The sequence below is a fragment of the Salvelinus fontinalis genome, chromosome 15 (genome assembly GCF_029448725.1).
Source record: "Salvelinus fontinalis isolate EN_2023a chromosome 15, ASM2944872v1, whole genome shotgun sequence".
Lineage (NCBI taxonomy): Eukaryota > Metazoa > Chordata > Actinopteri > Salmoniformes > Salmonidae > Salvelinus > Salvelinus fontinalis.
In genome coordinates this window covers 17,515,210-17,537,050 of record NC_074679.1, presented here as the reverse complement: position 1 = coordinate 17,537,050, position 21,841 = coordinate 17,515,210, and the positions used below count along the sequence as shown (strand labels likewise).

The 21,841-nt window shown below is 45.1% G+C and overlaps 1 protein-coding gene and 1 pseudogene across 1 annotated transcript in view; one reads left to right on the top strand and one right to left on the bottom strand.

The window, feature by feature from the left end:
• LOC129811242 (reticulon-4-interacting protein 1 homolog, mitochondrial-like) overlaps positions 1-18,030 on the top strand; it is a 34,252-nt pseudogene extending 16,222 nt beyond the window's left edge.
• Positions 18,031-18,443: 413 nt separating this feature from the next.
• The window catches only part of LOC129811241 (beta/gamma crystallin domain-containing protein 1-like), a 61,433-nt gene continuing 58,035 nt past the window's right edge, over positions 18,444-21,841 (bottom strand). Inside the window, exon 22 of the mRNA XM_055862398.1 lies at positions 18,444-20,935. Within this exon, the coding sequence (XP_055718373.1) occupies positions 20,847-20,935 (89 nt within the window). The 3' untranslated portion in view covers positions 18,444-20,846. The remainder of the gene's footprint in view (positions 20,936-21,841) is intronic.

Sequence of the window (21,841 nt, the reverse complement as noted above, 5' to 3'; positions counted from 1 at the left end):
GCCGCGGCCACGCGGTGTGAAGCGTTTGTATGGTCTGTGCAGAGAGGAGAGAACAGGGATAGACAGACACATAGTTGACAGGCTACAGAAGAGGCTACGCTAATGCAAAGGAGATTAGAATGACAAGTGGACTACACGTCTCGAATGTTCAGAAAGTTAAGCTTACGTTGCAAAAAAAATAAAATAAAAGATCTTATTGACTAAAATGATATAGTACTGCTGGCTGGTGAAGTAGGCTGGCTAGCAGTGGCTGCGTTGTTGAAAGTGAAGCTGGCTAGGTAACCTCGACAATTTCTCTAAATTTCTCTAAACTACACAATTATCTTGGATACAAGGACAGCAAAGACAACTAGCTAACACTACGCTAATCACGTCGTTCCGTTGTAATGTAAGTTTCTACAGTGCTGCTATTCGGTAGAAGTTAGCTAGCTAGCAGTGTTAGCTAGCAGTGTTGGCTAGGTAGGAGGACGGCAGCGCGGCAGGCGAAAATAGCTGGCTAGCTAACCGATAATTACTCAAAGCTACACAATTATCTTAGATACAAAGATAGCAAAGACAACTATGTAGCTAGCTAACACTACACTAATCAAGTCGTTCCGTTGTAATGTAATCGTTTCTACAGTGCTGCTAATCGGTGGCTAGCTGGCTAGCTAGCAGGGTTGACTACGTTACGTTACGTTAGGACGAGAATACCTGGCTAGCGAACCTCAGCGAACCTCAATAACTACACAATTATCTTTGATACAAAGACGGCTATGTAGCCAGCTAAGTAGCTAGCTAAGATCAAACAAATCAAAGATAGCAAAGACAACTGTGTAGCCAGCCAACACTACACTAATCAAGTCGTTCCGTTGTAATGCACTCGTTTCTACAATGCTGCTATTCGGTGGCTAGCTGGCTAGGTAGCATTCTTGGCTACGTTGCGTTACGTTAGGACGAAAATAGCTGGCTAGCGAACCTCAATAACTACACAATTATGTTTGATACAAAGACGGCTATGTAGCTAGCTAAGATCAAACAAATCAAACCGTTGTACTGTAATGAAAATGAAAATGAAATGGTAATACTACCTGCGGAGCGAAGCGGAATGCGACTACTCCCTCCAACCCAGATGTACTTTTTTGCTACGTTAATACAGCTACGTTATGTTGACCCTGTGTGACAGGTGTCAAAATGAGTTCCAAAGGAACAGAGGCAATCCTATTCACACACAGTGGCTCTCAACAAGATATCTTTCTCCTTCCAACCATTGAAATGCTGTTAACTGTCTGCATCATAGGTGTTTATGTATCATTGAGCAGCAGTGAAAGCAGGAGCTCAAACTGGAAAAGAATGGATGGCGGATGTATTGTGTGGGTACAGACAGGTAATGACCCACCCTATCAGTTCCAACCTTTGTTTATTCGCAAACTCTTAGTGTTCATAGTGCACACAGTGTACACAGATGTCTGAAAGTTAGAAAATTACATAATAATAACGAGGCTATATACATTGGGTACAGGTATCTCCCCCAAGGCTTTATGTTGAGTAACGTTCCCCTGGACCACACCCTCCAGGGACACGACACACAAACCTTAGCAATCAGCCGTCTCCTTTTTCCTTTTGGAATGGAGCTGGGAATCTCATCTTGATGCTGGGAAACAAAATAAATAGGGATTGGCTTCCTGAAAGAGGGATGCTTCACTTTGGCGCTTAGACTTAGGCAGTCCTCTTTGGGTTAGAATGTCACCTCATTAAAAATAAAAATGTGTGTGTCTGTGTGTGTGCATGCTTGTTTGTGTGTATGGTGTCTGTGAAAGAATGTAGGAGGTACAGCCACGGAGGCCATTGTGTCTGTGACAGACGGTAGGAGGTACAGCCACAGAGGCCATTGTGTCTGTGACAGAAGGTAGGAGGTACAGCCACGGAGGCCATTGTGTCTGTGACAGACAGTAGGAGGTACAGCCACGGAGGCCATTGTGTCTGTGACAGAAGGTAGGAGGTACAGCCACGGAGGCCATTGTGTCTGTGACAGAAGGTAGGAGGTACAGCCACGGAGGTCATTGTGTCTGTGACAGAAAGTTGGAGGTACAGCCAGGGAGGCCATTGTGTCTGTGTGGGTCTTGACTTGTGTGTGCCAACACTGGCTCACAATGGTATAGTGAGTGACCAACTGCAAAAATAAAACCAATGCATTTGTAATGACATGAATTATTAAACACGTATACCACATGCAACGAAGGAAAATGTAATCAGAGATTCAGACTGAGGTGGCCAACTACATATGAATGTTTCTATTTTACAGACCCATAGTTAGGAGTGAGTTATAAACTGGTAATAAACTCTGATTATGGACAGTTTGAATGAGATATGGTATACAGTACATCTTAGACACAGATCTTTACTTAAGCGTCTGTACTTTAGTCTGTGTAAGGGCGGACAACAACACCAACATAAATGTCTTTATTTTATTTGAGTGTAACCAAACACCAACTGAATCATGAGTCTGGCACGTATACTGCATGTGGTTTCCTGTTTAACCTTGTTCCTATCTCTTTTCGCCTTGTGCACTATCGCTGGGGGAAGTTTGCACCCAATGGACCCACACTTGATGACATCAGCGAGATGGTGGTTAACATGCACATGCATCTCTGTTGAACCACCAGCTGTATTCCCTTTTATAACAGTAACCAAGCTGAATAACAGGAGCTTAAAGCTTCCTGACTGAATGGTTAGTGGTACAATATTAAACTATACAACTATCCAAGAAATGATGAATACTTACTAGCAATGGCTAACAGAGCCACAAGCATGAAGATAATCAGACAATGACGGTTCAAGGTTCTGTTCGACTCGACTTGTAACCTAACTTTTTTAATCTGAATCGAACAAAGAAACATTTGAGTGTTTCTCTCCTGTCTCATTGTTTGTGTATTTTATAGACTTGTTTTAGTACTGGTGAATCATGATTCAGGATTTGACGATATGCCTCTTCCCGGCACCAGCAAATTAACAGAATTTAACCATGTTCCTTGCCAAAACACTTTCTGCCAAATAAGGTCTTTCACAGCAACAAGTAAGTTAACTTGTAAAAATGCTAATTCACTAAACACAAGTCAAATGTTGAAACTGTATTCACTAAATTATTTATAGTTCGTTAAATCAGGGGTTCCCAAACTTTTCACTCAGGCCCCCCTTCCAGCATTGGTTAACACCCCCCGAACTCTGGTCCTGTGTGTACCTAACTGAACAGCTCTGCCCATTCATTGCCATTTATCCGTTCCTCTCTTAGCTCTCTTGATCAGCACCTGTGATTGCTTTATGCCTCTCTCTAATGTCAATATGCCTTGTTTACTGCTGTCTTGGCTAGTTTTTACTGTTTTATTTTAATGTAGAGCCTTCAGTCCCGCTCAAAATGCCTTAGATAGCTCTTTCGTCCCACCCCACACACATGCGGAGACCTCACCTGGCTTAACTTGTCCCTCCAGAGACGAAACCACTCTCATCGTCACTCAACGCCTAGGTTTACCTCCACTGAACTCACATCCTACCATACCCTTGTCTGTACATTATGCCTTGAATCTATTCTACCAAGCCCAGAAATCTGCTCCTTTTATTCTCTGTCCCCAACGCACTAGACGACCAGTTCTTATAGCTTTTAGCCGTACACTTATCCTTCTCCTCCTCTGTTCCTCTGGTGATGTAGAGGTTAACCCAGGCCCTGTAGCCTCTAGTTCCACTCCTATTCCCCAGGCGTAATCATTTGTTGACTTCTGTAACCGCAAAAGCCTTGGTTTCATGCATGTTAATATCAGAAGCCTCCTCCCTAAGTTTGTTTTATTCACTGCTTTTGCACACTCTGCTAACCCTGATGTCCTAGCCGTGTCTGAATCCTGGCTTTAGAAGGCCACCAACATTTTTGAAATTTCCACTACAACATTTTCCGCCAAGATAGAACTGCCAAAGGGGGTGGAGTTGAAATCTACTGCAGAGTCAGCCTGCAGAGTTCTGTTATGCTATCCAGGTCCGTGCCCAAACAATTCGAGCTTCTACTTTTAAAAATCCACCTTTCCATAAATACGTCTCTCACTGTTGTCACTTGTTATAGACCCCCCTCAGCCCCCAGCTGTGCCCTGGACACCATATGTGAATTAATTGCACCCCATTTATCTTCAGAGTTTGTACTGTTAGGTGACCTAAACTGGGATATGCTTAACGCTGTCCTACAATCTAAGCTAGATGCCCTCAATCTCACACAAATGATCATGGAACCTACCAAGTACAACCCTACATCCGTAAACACGGGCACCCTCATAGATATCATCCTGACCAACCTGCCCTCTAAATACACCTCTGCTGTCTTCAACCAGGATCTCAGCGATCACTGCCTCATTGCCTGCGTCCGGAATGGGCCCGCGGTCAAACGACCACTGTCAAACGCTCCCTAAAACACTTCAGCGAGCAGGCCTTTCTAATCAACCTGGCCCGGGTATCCTGGAAGGATATTGACCTCATTCTGTCAGTAGAAGATGCCTGGTTATTCTTTAAAAGTGCTTTCCTCACCATCTTAAATAAGCATGCCCCATTCAAAAAATGTATAACTAAGAACAGATGTAGCCCCTGGTTCACTCCAGACCTGACTATCCCTTGACCAGCACAAAAACATCCTGTGGCGTACTGCATTAGCATCGAATAGCCCCCGTGATATGCAACTTTTCAGGGAAGTTAGGAACCAATATACACAGGCAGTCAGGAAAGAAAAGGCTAGCTTTTTCAAACAGAAATGTTCATCCTGTAGCACAAACTCCAAAAAGTTCTGGAACACTGTAATGTCCATGGAGAATAAAAGCACCTCCTCCCAGCTGCCCACTGCACTGAGGCTAGGAAACACTGTCACCACCAATAAATCTACGATAATCGAGAATTTTAATAAGCATTTTTCAAGGGCTGGCCATGCTTTCCACCTGGCTACCTCTACCCCGGTCAACAGCTCTGCACCCCCCACAGCAACTTGCCCAAGCCTCCCCATTTCTCCTACACCCAAATCCAGATAGCTGATGTTCTGAAAGAGCTGCAAAATCTGGACCCCTACAAATCAGCTGTGCTAGACAATCTGGACCCTCTCTTTCTAAAATTATCCACCGCAATTGCTGCAACCCCTATTACAAGCCTGTTCAACCTCTCTTTCGTATCGTCTGAGATCCCCAAAGATTGGAAAGCTGCCGCGGTCATCCCACTCATCAAAGGGGGAGACACTTTTGACCCAAACTGTTATAGACCTACAGTTGAAGTCGGAAGTTTACATACACTTAGGTTGGAGTCATTAAAACTAGTTTTTCAAACACTCCACAAATTTCTTGTTAACAAACTATAGTTTTGGCTAGTCGGTTAGAACATCTACTTTGAAAATGACACAAGTCATTTTTCCAACAATTGTTTACAGACAGATTATTTAACATATAATTCACTGTATCACATTTCTAGTGGGTCAGACGTTTAAAATACTCTAAGTTGACTGTGCCTTTAAACAGCTTGGAGAATTCCAGGAAATTATGTCATGGCTTTAGAAGCTTCTGATAGGCTAATTGACATCATTTGAGTCAATTGGAGGTGTACCTGTGGATGTATTTCAAGGCTGCCACGTTCTGACCTTAGTTCCTTTATTATGTCTTTATTTTAGTTGGTCAGGGCGTGAGTTGGGGTGGGCATTCTATGTTGTTTTTCTATGTTTTGTTCTAGTCGTTATATTTCTATGTGTTTAGCCTAGTATGGTTCTCAATCAGAGGCAGGTGTCGATCGTTGTCTCTGATTGAGAATCATACTTAGGTAGCCTGTTTTCCCACTATGGGTGGTGGGTAGTTATTTTCTGTTTAGTGTTTTTCGTTTGCACCTTACAGAACTGTTCGTTTGTCGGTTTGTTGTTTTTGTTCAGTATTCATTCTTAATTTAATTATTATGAATACGTACCACGCTGCACTTTGGTCCTCTTCTCCTTCCACCAACGACAACCGTTACAAAGGCCTACAAAAATAGAACTGTTTGGCCTTAATGACCATCAATATGTTTGGAGGAAAAAGGGGGGCTTGCAAGCCGAAGAACACCATCCCAACGGTGAAGCACAAGGTTGGCAGCATCATGATGTGGGGGTGCTTTGCTGCAGGAGGGACTGGTGCACTTCACAAAATAGATGACATCATGAAGTAGGAAAATTATGTGGATATATTGAAGCAACATCTCAAGACATCAGTCAGGAAGTTAAAGCTTGGTCGCAAATGGGTCTTCCAAATGAACAATGACACCAAGCATACTTCCAAAGTTGTGGCAAAATGGCTCAGGGACAACAAAGTCAAGCTATTGGAGTGGCCATCACAAAGCCCTGACCTCAATCCCATAGAAAATTTGTGGGCAGAACTGAAAAAGCGTCTGCGAGCAAGGAGGCCTACAAACTTGACTCAGTTACCCCAACTCTGTCAGGAGGAATGGGCCAAAATCCACCCAACTTATTAAAGTTAGTGAGGGAGATATGAGTCTCCAGCTTCAATGATTTGTGCAATTAGTTCCAGTCATTGGCAGCCGAGAACTGGAAGGAGTTAGCTTTGGGGGTGACCAGTGAAATATACCTGCCTTCCACAACCTTCCCATAAGCATCCGCTGTCAGAGCAGCTTACAGATCATTCCACCTGTACATAGCCTATTTGTAAATAGCCCACCCAACTACCTCATGCCCATATATATATTTTTTTTTTCTTCTCTTTTGCATCCCAGTATCTCTAATTGCACATTCATCTTCTGCACATCTATCACTCCAGTGTTTAATTGCTAAATTGTAATTATTTCGCCACTATGGCCTATTTATTGCCTTACCTCCCTAATCTTACTTCATTTGGATACACTGTATATAGACATTTATGTTGTGTTATTGACTGTATGTTTGTTTATTCCATGTGTAACTCTGTGTTGTTTGTGTCGCACTGCTTTGCTTTATCTTGGCCAGGTCGCAGTTGTAAAAGAGAACTTGTTCTCAACTGGCCTACCTGGTTAAATAAAGGTGAAATAAAAAAAAATTCAGGGCAGGTAGAAACTCTCCTGTCTGTCTCATCATCACAATCCTCTCGTCATCCTTTGAGCTGATCACCTGGACCACAACTCTCCACTTTTTCAGATTCTGCTATGAATACGCAGGGTCAATGCCACAGATTCCAAATCAAGCCACCTACTTCTCCAACCAGTATCGGAGGGCATACTGTATTGAGCCGGAGAGGCCAGAGGGAAAATCTGTGTCGTTGCGTTTGAGCAGGTCTAGGTAACAAAGGACCAACACGACTCTGAGGCCTGCTGCCTAGATCTCCATATGAAGCCATTGGATCTGAGCCGCTGTCACCACCCCCTTGTCCATCTCTGTGTCCCGACGCCCCTCCAGTATCAGAGCCCCACCCCGAGGGACTTCAGGTAGGGCATGCTGATACCCCCTGGTCCCTAGTTCTCTGTGTCCATGAACAAGGCTAGCTGCAGGCGGTAGAACAGTGTCCTCTTCCACCAGAGAAGAAGTGGTAGATCAGTGTCCTCTTCCACCAGAGAAGAAGTGGTAGATCAGTGTCCTTTTCTGCCAGAGAAGAAGTGATAGAACAGTGCCCTCTGCCACCAGAGAAGAAGTGATTGAACAGTGTCCTCTGCCACCAGAGAAAAAGTGGTGGAACTGGCCGAGGGCTCCGTGCCTGTCTTATGATGACGATAATCAGCATGGCCAGCCACCCCAGTCAGAAGAGCAGCACCAGGCTGGAATACACCTTCCTCCACCCTAGTCCCCCAGCTACAAGCCTCTGTTCCTCTTCGGACATGGGTTGCAATTTGGACTGCTCTGGTTCAGTCTTCAACATCAACAGAGGGAGGGAACCACCCAGACTGGCCAATGTCCTGGCACCTGTGCTGGTCGCTATGCTGCCATAACCAGGGTCTCGATACAGATTCAAAGGCATTCTGAAAGGCGGTTAGGTGAAGGCTGTTGGCTTGGTGAGGAGTGCAATTAGTGCAACTCCCAATATAGAAGTTCTCTCAAAGGGGGAAGTAAGTTAATCAGCTAAATTTGACCAGTTTCACAATCCCTATGGGTGTTCTGGCTCGGAAAAGGCTTACTTACTACTTATTCTACTTCACAATCTCTTAAACCCAACTCGTTCGCTTTTTGGCTTCGATTTTACTGTTACTTTAAAGCTGAACAAATACTGTTTTCTCATTGCCATTTTATTCTGCAACATGGAAGCACACATCAAGACTAGAGGTTCAAACAGAGATAGTAGAATCAAATGAGGTTGACAAGTTTTATTTATCCTATGATTCTGACCTGGTGTACAGGGAGAACACTGTAAGAACGGCCCATGTTTTGAATTCTGTCGCTGTATATTTCAAGAGTGCTAAACAAAGAGTTATATTGACTACGTCCGTCCTAGCTTGCTCATTAATGTTATAATCGAAATTACGGATTGACTCTTATCCGCTTGATGTTCCCTTATGCCATAGTTTGTACATCTCAATTGTCATTAGAAACCACATTTGTTTAAGCAAGTCAGCCGTCTCAGCGATGTTTTTTTTAAAGGCAATAAATGAGGCTGAATGAACTGTTTCGCTGTCAAACAAGGCTCCGCTGATAGCCAGGTGTAGCAGTGATAATATGTTGCTTTTTTAACCAATCAGATTAGCTCTGAAAAAGATCTGATGTGATTTGTCAAAAGACCAACTGGAAAAAATATCAGAATTGGGCTGCATGTCTAATCAAAGCCTAAGAGATGCCGGTTGGGCATCTGGCAAAGACCCAGGGGTTAACACCTCCTACTAGCCCCTAGTCCCTAATCTTGCTGAATGTTCCATGGGATCCTCAGTGGCCATTGTCAAAACTCTGGCCAGTATCATTTTACCATTTACAGCATCTGAAAGAGAAAGCAACCATTAATGGCTCTATGTACATTGCATATTACTGCCCCTACCGTATTTACAGGAATACAGTATTTGGAATGTGTTAGAAATTAAAAATGGGACACTGCATTTCTGTTTAATCAAGTCAGTTTTGGTCATTGATACACTTAAACACACCCTCTGCACATCCCATTTTTGAAATGTCAGTACCAACAGAACCAAGGAACAACATCAGTATCACCAGAACCAATGAACAACATCAGTACCAACAGAACCAATGAACAACGTCAGTACCAACAGAACCAATGAACAATGTCATTACCACCAGAACCAATGAACAATGTCATTACCACCAGAACCAAGGAACAATGTCAGTACCACCAGAACCAAGGAACAATGTCATTACCACCAGAACCAAGGAACAATGTCAGTACCACCAGAACCAAGGAACAATGTCAGTACCAACAGAACCAATGAACAACATCAGTACCACCAGAACCAATGAACAATGTCAGTACCACCAGAACCAAGGAACAATGTCATTACCAACAGAACCAAGGAACAATGTCAGTACCAACAGAACCAATGAACAACATCAGTACCACCAGAACCAAGGAACAATGTCAGTACCACCAGAACCAAGGAACAATGTCAGTACCACCAGAACCAAGGCATAAAGGAAGGTTTCTGCACCCTCTCCCCACTAATGAGCCATAAATATAGAGATGCAGATCTCAAATCAAATCAAATGTATTTATATAGTCCTTCTTACATCAGCTGATATCTCAAAGTGCTGTACAGAAACCCAGCCTAAAACCCCAAACAGCAAGCAATGCAGGTGTAGAAGCACGGTGGCTAGGAAAAACTCCCTAGAAAGGCCAAAACCTAGGAAGAAACCTAGAGAGGAACCAGGCTATGAGGGGTGGCCAGTCCTCTTCTAGCTGTGCCGGGTGGAGATTATAACAGAACATGGCCAAGATGTTCAAATGTTCATAAATGACCAGCATGGTCAAATAATAATAATAGTAGTTGTCGAGAGTGCAACAAGTCAGCACCTCAGGAGTAAATGTCAGTTGGCTTTTCACAGCCGATCATTGAGAGTATCTCTACCGCTCCTGCTGTCTCTAGAGAGTTGAAAACAGCAGGTCTGGGAGAGGTAGCACGTCCGGTGAACAGGTCAGGGTTCCATAGCCGCAGGCAGAACAGTTGAAACTGGAGCAGCATCACGGCCAGGTGGACTGGGGACAGCAAGGAGTCATCATGTCAGGTAGTCCTGAGGCATGGTCCTAGGGCTCAGGTCCTCCGGGAGAGAGAAAGAAAGAAAGAAAGAGAGAATTAGAGAGAGCATACTTAAATTCACACTGGACACCGGATAAGACAGGAGAAATACTCCAGATATAACAGACTGACCCTAGCCCCCCGACACATAAACTACTGCAGCATAAATACTGGAGGCTGAGACAGGAGGGGTCAGGAGACACTGTGGCCCAATCTGATGATACCCCCGGACAGGGCCAAACAGGCAGGATATAACCCCACCCACTTTGCCAAAGCACAGCCCCCACACCACTAGAGGGATATCTTCAACCACCAATTTACCATCCTGAGACAAGGCCGAGTATAGCCCACAAAGATCTCCGCCACGGCACAACCCAAGGGGGGGCGCCAACCCGGACAGGAAGATCACGTCAGTGACTCAACCCACTCAAGTGACGCACCCCTCCTAGGGACGGCATGGAAGAGCTCTTTCTTGTATTCCATCTGGAATTACCAGAAAAATCTAAATCTCAATATTTCTTTGTATATAGCACAGTTCTCAAGTTTTTACAGTTTACAAAAACATTTTAATTTACACATATACTGCCTTTTAGGAATTCATTTTATTTGAAGACTTACAAGCAATGCCTAAAATAGCCACTAGCATGAAGATCATTAGGATGTTCAAGGTCTTTGATTTGATGAATATTACTCCCGTTCTCTGTTTAGAAGAATGAAACAAATCTGAATTGCAAATGTCTTTTCCTATCTTTATGTGTTGTTCATTATAACCTCATTTGAGTACCATCCCTATTCAACGGTGGAGATGATTACGATCCAAATGAACAAAAGAGGCTTAACTGATCAGTATATTAACAGTATTGAACCACATTCCTAAAATGGCAGTTTTGGCATTCCCCACCGCCTTCTGCCAAAAGTGTCTCACACTGGCAAGGAAGTTGATCAGTACATTTTCTTTTGAGTAAAAAATTATTATTTTATAAAGTTGAGAGACCACCTATTATGGAAGTTCTTCATGGAAATGAATATGCACCATGTGTGCAGACAGAGAATGGCAACAACAATAGATTTGGTGGTACACAAAAATAAAGTCAGAACATGTTCTCCTTTAAGGATTGTGGTTGTGGCATTAAAATGGGATAGTAACATAAGGGAATGGATAGTGAACAACATGCCATATTAGTGTGAGAGTCAATTAATATGATTACGTCAATTAGTCAGTCGGACACACACACACACACAAAGACGCGCGTACAGTGACACACACACAAATGCACACGCACACGCACACACACACACACATAGAGTCGTGCACACACGCACAGAGACACACAGACACACACATACACAGACACACACAGAGACACACTCACACAGACACACACGCACACACGCACACACACACACACACACACACACACACACACACACACACACACACACACACACACACACACACGCACACACACACACACATAGAGTCGTGCACACACGCACAGAGACACACAGACACACACATACACAGACACACACAGAGACACACTCACACAGACACACACGCACACGCACACGCACACACACACACACACACACACACACACACACACACACACACACACACACACACACACACACACACACACACACACACACACACAGAGAGACACACACAGACACAGAGACATAAACACAGAGACAGACAGACACACACACACCACACACACAGACGGTAGGTAACTAGGCCATATCTAATCTAGCACCTACTACAGAGGAGCAGCTTGGTGCAGCTCAGCATTTCACACCATAGTACCCTCCAAACTCGTCATCAAGCTCGACACCCTGGGTCTCGACCCCGCCCTGTGCAACTGGGTACTGGACTTCCTGACGGGCCGCCCCCATTGTGGTGAGGGTAGGTAACAACATCTCCACCCCGCTGATCCTCAACACTGGGGCCCAACAAGGGTGCGTTCTGAGCCCTCTCCTGTACTCCCTGTTCACCCACGACTGCGTGGCCATGCACGCCTCCAACTCAATCATCAAGTTTGCGGACGACACTACAGTGGTAGGCTTGATTACCAACGACGACGAGACGGCCCACAGGGAGGAGGTGAGGGCCCTCGGAGTGTGGTGTCAGGAAAATAACCTCACACTCAACGTCAACAAAACAATGGAGATGATTGTGGACTTCAGGAAACAGCAGAGGGAGCACCCCCCTATCCACATCGACGGGACAGTAGTGGAGAGGGTAGTAAGTTTTAAGTTCCTCGGCGTACACATCACGGACAAATTGAATTGGTCCACCCAAACAGACAGCGTTGTGAAGAAGGCGCAGCAGCACCGCCTGGTACGGCAACTGCTCCGCCCACAACCGGAAGGCTCTCCAGAGTGTAGTGAGGTCTGCACAACGCATCACCGGGGGCAAACTACCTGCCCTCCAGGACACCTACACCACCCGATGTCACAGGAAGGCCATAAAGATGATCAAGGACAACAACCACCCGAGCCACTGCCTGTTCACCCCGCTATCATCCAGAAAGCGAGGTCAGTACAGTTGCATCAAAGCAGGGACTGAAAAACAGCTTCTATCTCAAGACCATCAGACTGTTAAACAGCCACCACTAACATTTAGTGGCTGCTGCCAACATACTGACTCAACTCCAGCCACTTTAATAATGGGAATTGATGGAAATGTATGTAAAAATGTATCACTAGCCACTTTAAACAATACCACTTAATATAATGTTTACATACCCTACATTACTCATCTCATATGTGTATGTATATACTGTACTCTATATCATCTACTGCATCTTGCCATCTTTATGTAATACATGTATCACTAGCCACTTTAAACTATGCCACTATATGTTTATATTCCCTACATTACTCATCTCATATGTATATACTGTACTCTATGTGTAATGACCTGGGTGTCGGGGGGGTGCGAAGTCAAACGCAGGAGACAGCAGAGCTTCAATAAGTTGAGTCCTTTTAATCCCCAACAGTCCAACACAAATGTCCAACACGGACGAACTGGGTGAACATACAATACGGTCCAACGACACGAGCAACAATCCCAGTCCACAAATATAATCTCCACTCCCGAAATCCAAAAGGTATACAAAGTAACAATCCCGCACAAAGACGCCTACGGGCTGGCTGACAAATAAAGCCATACTAATTACCCACTTAACTGAACACAGGTGTAACAAATAAACACATAAGGAGGGGGGAGGAAAAAGAGTCAGTGGCAGCTAATAGGCTGGTGACGACGACCGCCGAACGCCACCCGAACGGGAAGGAGAGCCTGCCTCGGTTGAAGTCGTGACAGTACCCCCCCTCTGACGCGCGGCTCCCGCAGCGCGCCGACCCCAGCCTCGAGGTCGACCCGGAGGACGAGGCGCGGGGCGATCCGGATGGAGGCGATGGAAATCCCTTAACATAGATGGATCCAAAATGTCCTCCACCGGTACCCAGCACCTCTCCTCCGGACCGTACCCCTCCCAGTCCACGAGGTACTGCAGGCCCCTCACCCGGCGTCTCGAGTCCAGAATAGCCCGTATCGTGTACGCCGGGGACCCCTCGATGTCCAGAGGGGGAGGAGGGACCTCCGGTACCTCACCGTCCTGCAGGGGACCAGCTACCACCGGCCTGAGGAGAGACACATGAAACGAGGGGTTAATACGATAATAGGAAGGGAGTTTTAATCGATAACACACCTCGTTTATTCTCCTCAGGACTGCATTCTTTAACCCATACGGCATGACGCAGTACTCATAATGGCCCGATGTGGTACTAAATGCGGTTTTCCACTCGTCCCCCTCCCGAATACGCACCAGACTGTACGCGCTCCTGAGGTCCAGTTTTGTAAAGAACTGCGCTCCGTGAAATGATTCCACCGCCGAAGCGATGAGAGGTAGTGGGTAACTAAACCCCACTGTGATGGCATTTAGACCTCTATAATCAATACACGGACGCAAACCTCCCTCCTTCTTCTTCACAAAAAAGAAACTCGAGGAGACGGGTGAGATGGAGGGCCGAATGTACCCCTGTCCCAGAGACTCCGCGACATATGTCTCCATAGCCAACGTCTCCTCTTGGGACAAAGGGTACACGTGACTCTTGGGAAGCGCAGCGTTAACCTGGAGATCTATCGCACAATCCCTACCCGGTCGATGTGGTGGTAATTTCGTCGCTTTCTTTTTACAGAAAGCGATTGCCAAATCGGCATACTCGGGGGGAATGCGCACCGTGGAACCCTGGTCTGGACTCTCCACCGACGTGGCACCAATGGAAACTCCCAGACACCTTCCAGAACACTCCTCTGACCACCCCTGGAGAACCCCCTGTCTCCACGAAATATTGGGATTGTGCCGGGCCAACCAGGGAGTACCCAGCACCACTGGAAACGCAGGCGAATCAATAATAAAGAGACTGATACGTTCCCTATGATTCCCCTGCGTCACCATGTCCAGGGGAACTGTGGCCTCCCTGACCACCCCTGACCCTAATGGCCGGCTATCTAGGGAGTGCACGGGAAAGGGAGAATCTATCGGCACAAGCGGAACGCCCAACTCTCGGGCGAGTCCGCGATCCATAAAGTTCCCAGCTGCACCTGAATCTACTAGTGCCCTATGCTGGGAAGAGGGGAAAAATAAAGGGAAAAAAATTGAGACAAACATGTGACCAACAGGGGGTTCTGAGTGAGTTTGGTGCTGACTCACCTGGGGTGATCGAGAAGCGTTCCGCCTGACATCTCGACTCCCAGACAGACCCCCCCAGCACCGATCGGCCGTGTGTCCTCTCCGACCACAGCTGGTGCAGGGGAGGCCTCCTCCTCCGGTACCCCTAGGCGCGGCCCCTCCCAACTCCATTGGGATGGGAGCCGGGGCGCTGGGTGGTGGAACGCACAGGACCCTCTCCGAACGCCCGCGGGCAGCCAGCAGATTGTCCAGTCGGATGGACATGTCGATGAGCTCATCCAAAGAAAGAGCGATGTCCCGACACGCTAGCTCCCTGCGGACGTCCTCCCGGAGACTACACCGGTAGTGGTCAATAAGGGCCCTGTCGTTCCACCCTGATCCCGCGGCTAAGGTCCGGAACTCCAGCGCGAAATCCTGTGCGCTCCTCTTCTCCTGCCTACGATGAAACAGTCTCTCACCCGCCGCTCGGCCCTCTGGGGGGTGGTCGAACACGGCACGAAAGCGACGGGTAAACTCTGGGTAGTGCTCCTTCGCTGAGTCCGGGCCATTCCAGACTGCGTTGGCCCACTCCAGAGCACGACCCGTTAGGCAGGAGACGAGGACACTCACCCTCTCCGCTCCCGAGGGAGTAGGGCGAACAGTGGCCAGGTATAGCTCCAGCTGGAGTAAAAACCCCTGGCACCCTGCCGCCGCTCCATCATAATCCCTCGGGAGCGTAAGACGGAGCGCGCTGGAGCCGGGGGATGAAGAGTCCTGAGGAAGGGGAGCTGAAGGTGGAGAGAGGAGCCCACTCCTCTCCCATCGCTCCATTCTCTCCATCATCTGGTCCATGGCGGATCCGATTCGATGGAGGACGGTGGTGTGGTGGAGAACCCGTTCCTCCATCGATGGGAGAGGGGGGGCTGCTGCTCCTGCTGACTCCATGATGGTGTGCGGGATTCTGTAATGACCTGGGTGTCGGGGGGGTGCGAAGTCAAACGCAGGAGACAGCAGAGCTTCAATAAATTGAGTCCTTTTAATCCCCAACAGTCCAACACAAATGTCCAACACGGACGAACTGGGTGAACATACAATACGGTCCAACGACACGAGCAACAATCCCAGTCCACAAATATAATCTCCACTCCCGAAATCCAAAAGGTTTACAAAGTAACAATCCCGCACAAAGACGCCTACGGGCTGGCTGACAAATAAAGCCATACTAATTACCCACTTAACTGAACACAGGTGTAACAAATAAACACATAAGGAGGGGGGAGGAAAAAGAGTCAGTGGCAGCTAATAGGCTGGTGACGACGACCGCCGAACGCCACCCGAACGGGAAGGAGAGCCTGCCTCGGTTGAAGTCGTGACACTATGCCATCTACTGCATCTTGCCTATGCCATTCTGTACCATCACTCATTCATATATCTTTATGTACATATTCTTTATCCCTTTCAACTTGTGTGTGTATAAGGTAGTAGTTGTGGAATTGTTAGGTTAGTTTACTCGTTGGTTATTACTGCATTGTCGGGACTAGAAGCACAAGTATTTCGCTACACTCGCATTAACATCTGCTAACCATGTGTATGTGACAAATACAATTTGATTTGATTTGATACTTGATCATCTCTGGGAGTGTTGACACAAAAGTGTGAGACGTCCAAAGATCTGGATGGGTTTTTTCCCAAGGAGGGATGTGACACACTGTGCCAGCGGGTCAATGGGCACCCACTGTATTTGTAAATGGTTGGCAAAATATGTCATATTGCGGCATATTGCAGCTAGGATGGAATGAAATTGTTCAATAGTGGCACATTATATTGGTCAATAGTGGGATTTTTATGACCCTCTTGTCCAAGTGGAGAAAGTTAATCAGTAAACTTCAGCCATTTCAATTGTCTGAAGCCACACACACACACACACCTATTCTGCTCTCTCTGTCAGACAGACAGTGAGGCAGGCTAGGTTTGATTTGGTATGGTCAGTCGGTGACGGTCAGACCAGATGATGAACCGCTGTCTAGGGCTGTGCTGACCAGCCAGGCTGCAATGCTAGTGTAATCCTGGTGCTAGGCCCCTAATCCAGTCCCTTTATTCAGGCTCTTTGTCTGTGGCCCTGTCGGGGCTCCCGGGTCCGCTCCCCAGCTTGGAAGCAGAACAGATTCCTGTCTGCCTGGGCATTATGGAAGCGTTCCACCATGACATCATGGCTCCATTTTGTTCTGATGAAACAGCAACAGCTAGCCTGGTCACCAGATTCTCTGTTGGTTGCAATACCATACTGTTTGTAAGTTTGCCATGATAACAAACACAACAGGATGCAAATGTATATGTTGAGTGGGAGGACATAGGCCTTACTTCATTACAATGTTAGGTTAGAGAAAGACTAAGCAGTATACTGTATCAATTATGACATTTTCTCTTTAGTGATCTCTTTTCTTTCCACGTTTTCTACTCTTTCAAATATCCGATACTACGTACGATGAGAGCAGCTTTGTACAGGTCAGGTGAGGCTGAACAGGGTGTTGTTGTGTATGGCGTTGGTGTGCATCATAGGTTGCGGTCTGAGAAGGATGTCAGAGCATCCTCACCAGTTCAATACAGTTTCTTCAATCCACACCGACGTACACATCGGGTCATTCTGTGTAAAAGAGGAACTAGATACCCATGTGCTGGTCTAATCATCACCACAGCCATCCTCTCCATTTGTCAATGTAGGCTACTGTGTTGAGAGATAAACATCTGACCTCATCTATTTCTATGATCTATTATTCATTTATTTTTTGGAAGATGGCCGGTTTTCATTCAACGGCGTGTTGCAGCGCTGCACACTGCACTACCGACAATTTTGCATTTACAAGGCAATTTCCCCGACATTTGCACCCTGCGGATGTCAGCTCAAGCATACATGATCTTTATATGTCAAGTGCAATGCACTTATTGAGAACAAGCCTTTTATTGAATCACGACCGTTGCCCCTTCACACAAAGTCTTTTTTTTTTTTTTTACTCCTTGTGACCTCACTTCCTGTTCCTGGTGGAGGAGGATCTTACCATCTCCCAGGTGCCTCAGGCCATGCTGAATGTAGCGAAGGATCACGCTCAGGGAAAGACTTGTCAAAATCAGCAGCGGAGAGGACTCATCCGACAAACCACTGAACGACTACACTGCCGCCTAGGGGCGCTAAGTGTTTCCTAAATAGCAGGGGAACAACACCTACCACTGCCACTCCTAAAAACTATAAGGTTTTCCTTAAGCCTACATCGTGAGGCATTTCTGAGCGACAAACAGACTTGTGGGCATAGAGCGTGGCCTGATATGGAAATGCTGGGTGGATTTCAGTCAGATAATTTTTATGACTGCCTTTAGGATTGTCTGTGCTAAGCTTGTGAGTGTGTGTCTGAGTAGAGCTGTTGTAGTGGATGTGTTAAGGAAGTTGACGATAAGTCCTTGACTTTGGAAGTGTTATTGAGATGCCTCAACAACATAACACACATCAAGAAAAGGATTTTTTTTTTTTTTTTTGTAGATCGTAACAGCATTTTGATGACATCACGTTTAAGACACAGTGGTTAGCATGATATTGTAGCACAGTGTTGAAACGGATCTTTAATCATTTGACATATGAAATACATGCACCTGTTGCAGATAATGTTCTGTGAAGTGATGTGTGTCGTAAAGTATAAATCCAGACAAGAAAAGTACTTATGAAACATGAAAAAACATATCAGTAACACTTTACCTGACGGTCATAACCATGTCATAATATATCATAACTGACATAACTTGTCATAACCTGTCATAATATGGTCATAACACTGTCATGGCCCATATAGTTACACCTATTGTGACATATTGCATTATTTTTGGGCTGGTTATGACACTTCCAAAAGAGTGTCAAAACCCACATGTATTTAAATGTGTTTTTTCCCTGCCAAGAAGTTTCCTTTCGTTTGAAAGTTTGTTTCTTAAGTCCTTTGTTGTTGTCATGAATTCTTTACAGTAATTATTTTTCATAATATTTGAAATAACTTGTCATAAAGCATTATGACCATCCTATGTTACTTTACTTGGACTAAGAAAATACACTTTATGACACTGTTAAGAAGCATTATTACCATCCTAATCATCTAAGCCATATAGGCCTATCACGCACATGCCCTTATGTCAATCATCAGTCACAAAGAGGGTGTCTTTTCCTGCTCCTGAAATCTGCTCCTGCATTTATCCCAGTCATCAGAAACAGAGTATTGGGGTAGGTGCATGTCTGACATCAATGTGTGTGCAATTACAATGATAATTGTATATGGTCAATTTAAAAATGAATAACAAACATACTGTTGACAAGTAGGCTATGGTGTAATGGAATGTTTTGCCTTGTGTGGTAGTTTTTGTGTTATTTGACACTCTTATATACATGTCATAATCTTCCATAAAATAACTATCATGGTAGGTTTTATGGGGTTGACACTCTTATGTAGGTGTCATAACCAGCCATAAAATAACTATCATGGTAGGTTTTATGGGGTTGACACTCTTATGTAGGTGTCATAATCTTCCATAAAATAACTATCATGGTAGGTTTTATGGGGTTGACACTCTTATGTAGGTGTCATAACCAGCTATAAAATAACTAACATGGTAGGTTTTATGGGGTTGACACTCTTATGTAGGTGTCATAACCAGCCATAAAATAACTACCATGGTAGGTTTTATGGGGTTGACACTCTTATGTAGGTGTCATAACCAGCCATAAAATAACTATCATGGTAGGTTTTATGGGGTTGACACTCTTATGTAGGTGTCATAACCAGCCATAAAATAACTATCATGGTAGGTTTTATGGGGTTGACACCCTTATGTAGGTGTCATAACCAGCCATAAAATAACTACCATGGTAGGTTTTATGGGGTTGACACTCTTATGTAGGTGTCATAACCAGCCATAAAATAACTATCATGGTAGGTTTTATGGGGTTGACACTCTTATGTAGGTGTCATAACCAGCCATAAAATAACTATCATGGTAGGTTTTATGGGGTTGACACTCTTATGTAGGTGTCATAACCAGCCATAAAATAACTATCATGGTAGGTTTTATGGGGTTGACACTCTTATGTAGGTGTCATAACCAGCCATAAAATAACTACCATGGTAGGTTTTATGGGGTTGACACTCTTATGTAGGTGTCATAACCAGCCATAAAATAACTACCATGGTAGGTTTTATGCGGTTGACACCGTGTCATAATGTGTTATGACGCTGGGTGTCAAGTGTTATCAACATATCTACACAAAACTTATACTTTGGAGAATTCAAGGAGTGTTCATCTATGACATTAAGAATGTGTGGCTTGTGTGAAAACATATACATTTCAGTAATTGACTGGTGAAACACACTTAACTCATTGTAAATGCTATGAATATAGTAGAGACACACACATATTCCATTACCGTTATTCTTTGGTATGGTCAATTAAATAATTAATTGAGAAATTAATTCAAGTCCAAGTCCATTCAAGTCCAGAGCAATTAGGGTTAAGTGCCGTGCTCAAGGGCACCTCAATATTTTTCACCTAGTCGGCTCCGGGATTCGAACCAGCAACCTTTCGGTTACAGGCCCAATGCTCTTAACCGCTAGGCTACCTGCTGCCCTTGTTCTATAGCTAGTTCTGTAGCCACATGTTGTTTGGTTTCTTTCTCGTTGCAGTGACTTGGAAATGTGTAGTTTACTAGTTTATAGTTGTGTTTCACAAAGACAGTCTAGTATGGATGCGCACAAGCTCAACAAATGTTTCAGAATATCTCGAGTATGGGTACCACGGTGGAACTGCATCACAGAGCTCTGAGTCCCATGGCCTTCTGATGCAAGAAAGCTCTTAAACCCTTGGCTTCGCTGCACCAGAGAGCTCTGAGGCCCACGGCAGTGCTGCACCAGAGAGTTCTGAAGCCCACGGCAGAGCTGCTGTAGAAGGGCCAGGCCTATTGACACTATATTACAGGATCTCCAAAGACCATCTTTGGTTGTGTTTTCTCTCATCAAATGTGTTGAGAATCACTTGAGTTTTGTCATAACTTTGTCCACCTGTGAGTAGAAGATATTATACAGTTTAGTGTAGGCTACATATTCAATGGCATTGCAACAGATGGGTAATGATATTAACTAACTAAACACTTCCTAAACTTACCACCAGATAGAGCCAGATAACTGGGGACTGAGCTGAACGCCAGAGCTCCTATACTCTTTGTATGCTGAACGAAAATATAAATTCAACATGTAGTGTTGGTCCCATGTTTCATGAGCTGAAATAAAGCATCCCAAAAAATGTTCCATATGCAGAAAAAGCTTATTTCTCTCAATTTTTTTGCACAAATTTGTTTACATCCCTGTTAGTGAGTATTTTTCCTTTGCCAAGATAATTGATCCACCTGACAGGTATGGCATATCAAGAAGCTGATTAAACAGCATGATCATCACACAGGTGCACCTTGTGCTGGGGACAATAAAAGGTCACTCTAAAATGTGCAGTTTTGAGGGAGCATGCAATTGGCACCTTGACTGCAGAAATGTCCACCAGAGCTGTTGCCAGATAATTGAATGTTAATTTCTCTACCATAAGCCACCTCCAATGTCTTTTTGGAGAATTTGGCAGTACATCCAACCAGCCCCACAACCGCATACCACGTGTAACCACCCCAGCCCAGGACCTCCACATACGGCTTCTTTACCTGTGGGATCGTGAAAGACCAGCCACACAGACAGCTGATGAATGTGAGGAGTATTTATGTCTGTAATAAAGCCCTTTTGTAGGGGCTTATACAGATATGCTGGGCCTGGCTCTCAAGTGGGTGAGCCTATGTCATCCCAGGCCCACTCATGGCTGCGCCCCTGCCCAGTCATGTGAAATCCATAGATTAGGGCCTAATGAATTTGACTTATTGCCTTACATGATCTGTAACTCAGTAAAATCATTGAAATTGTTGCATGTTG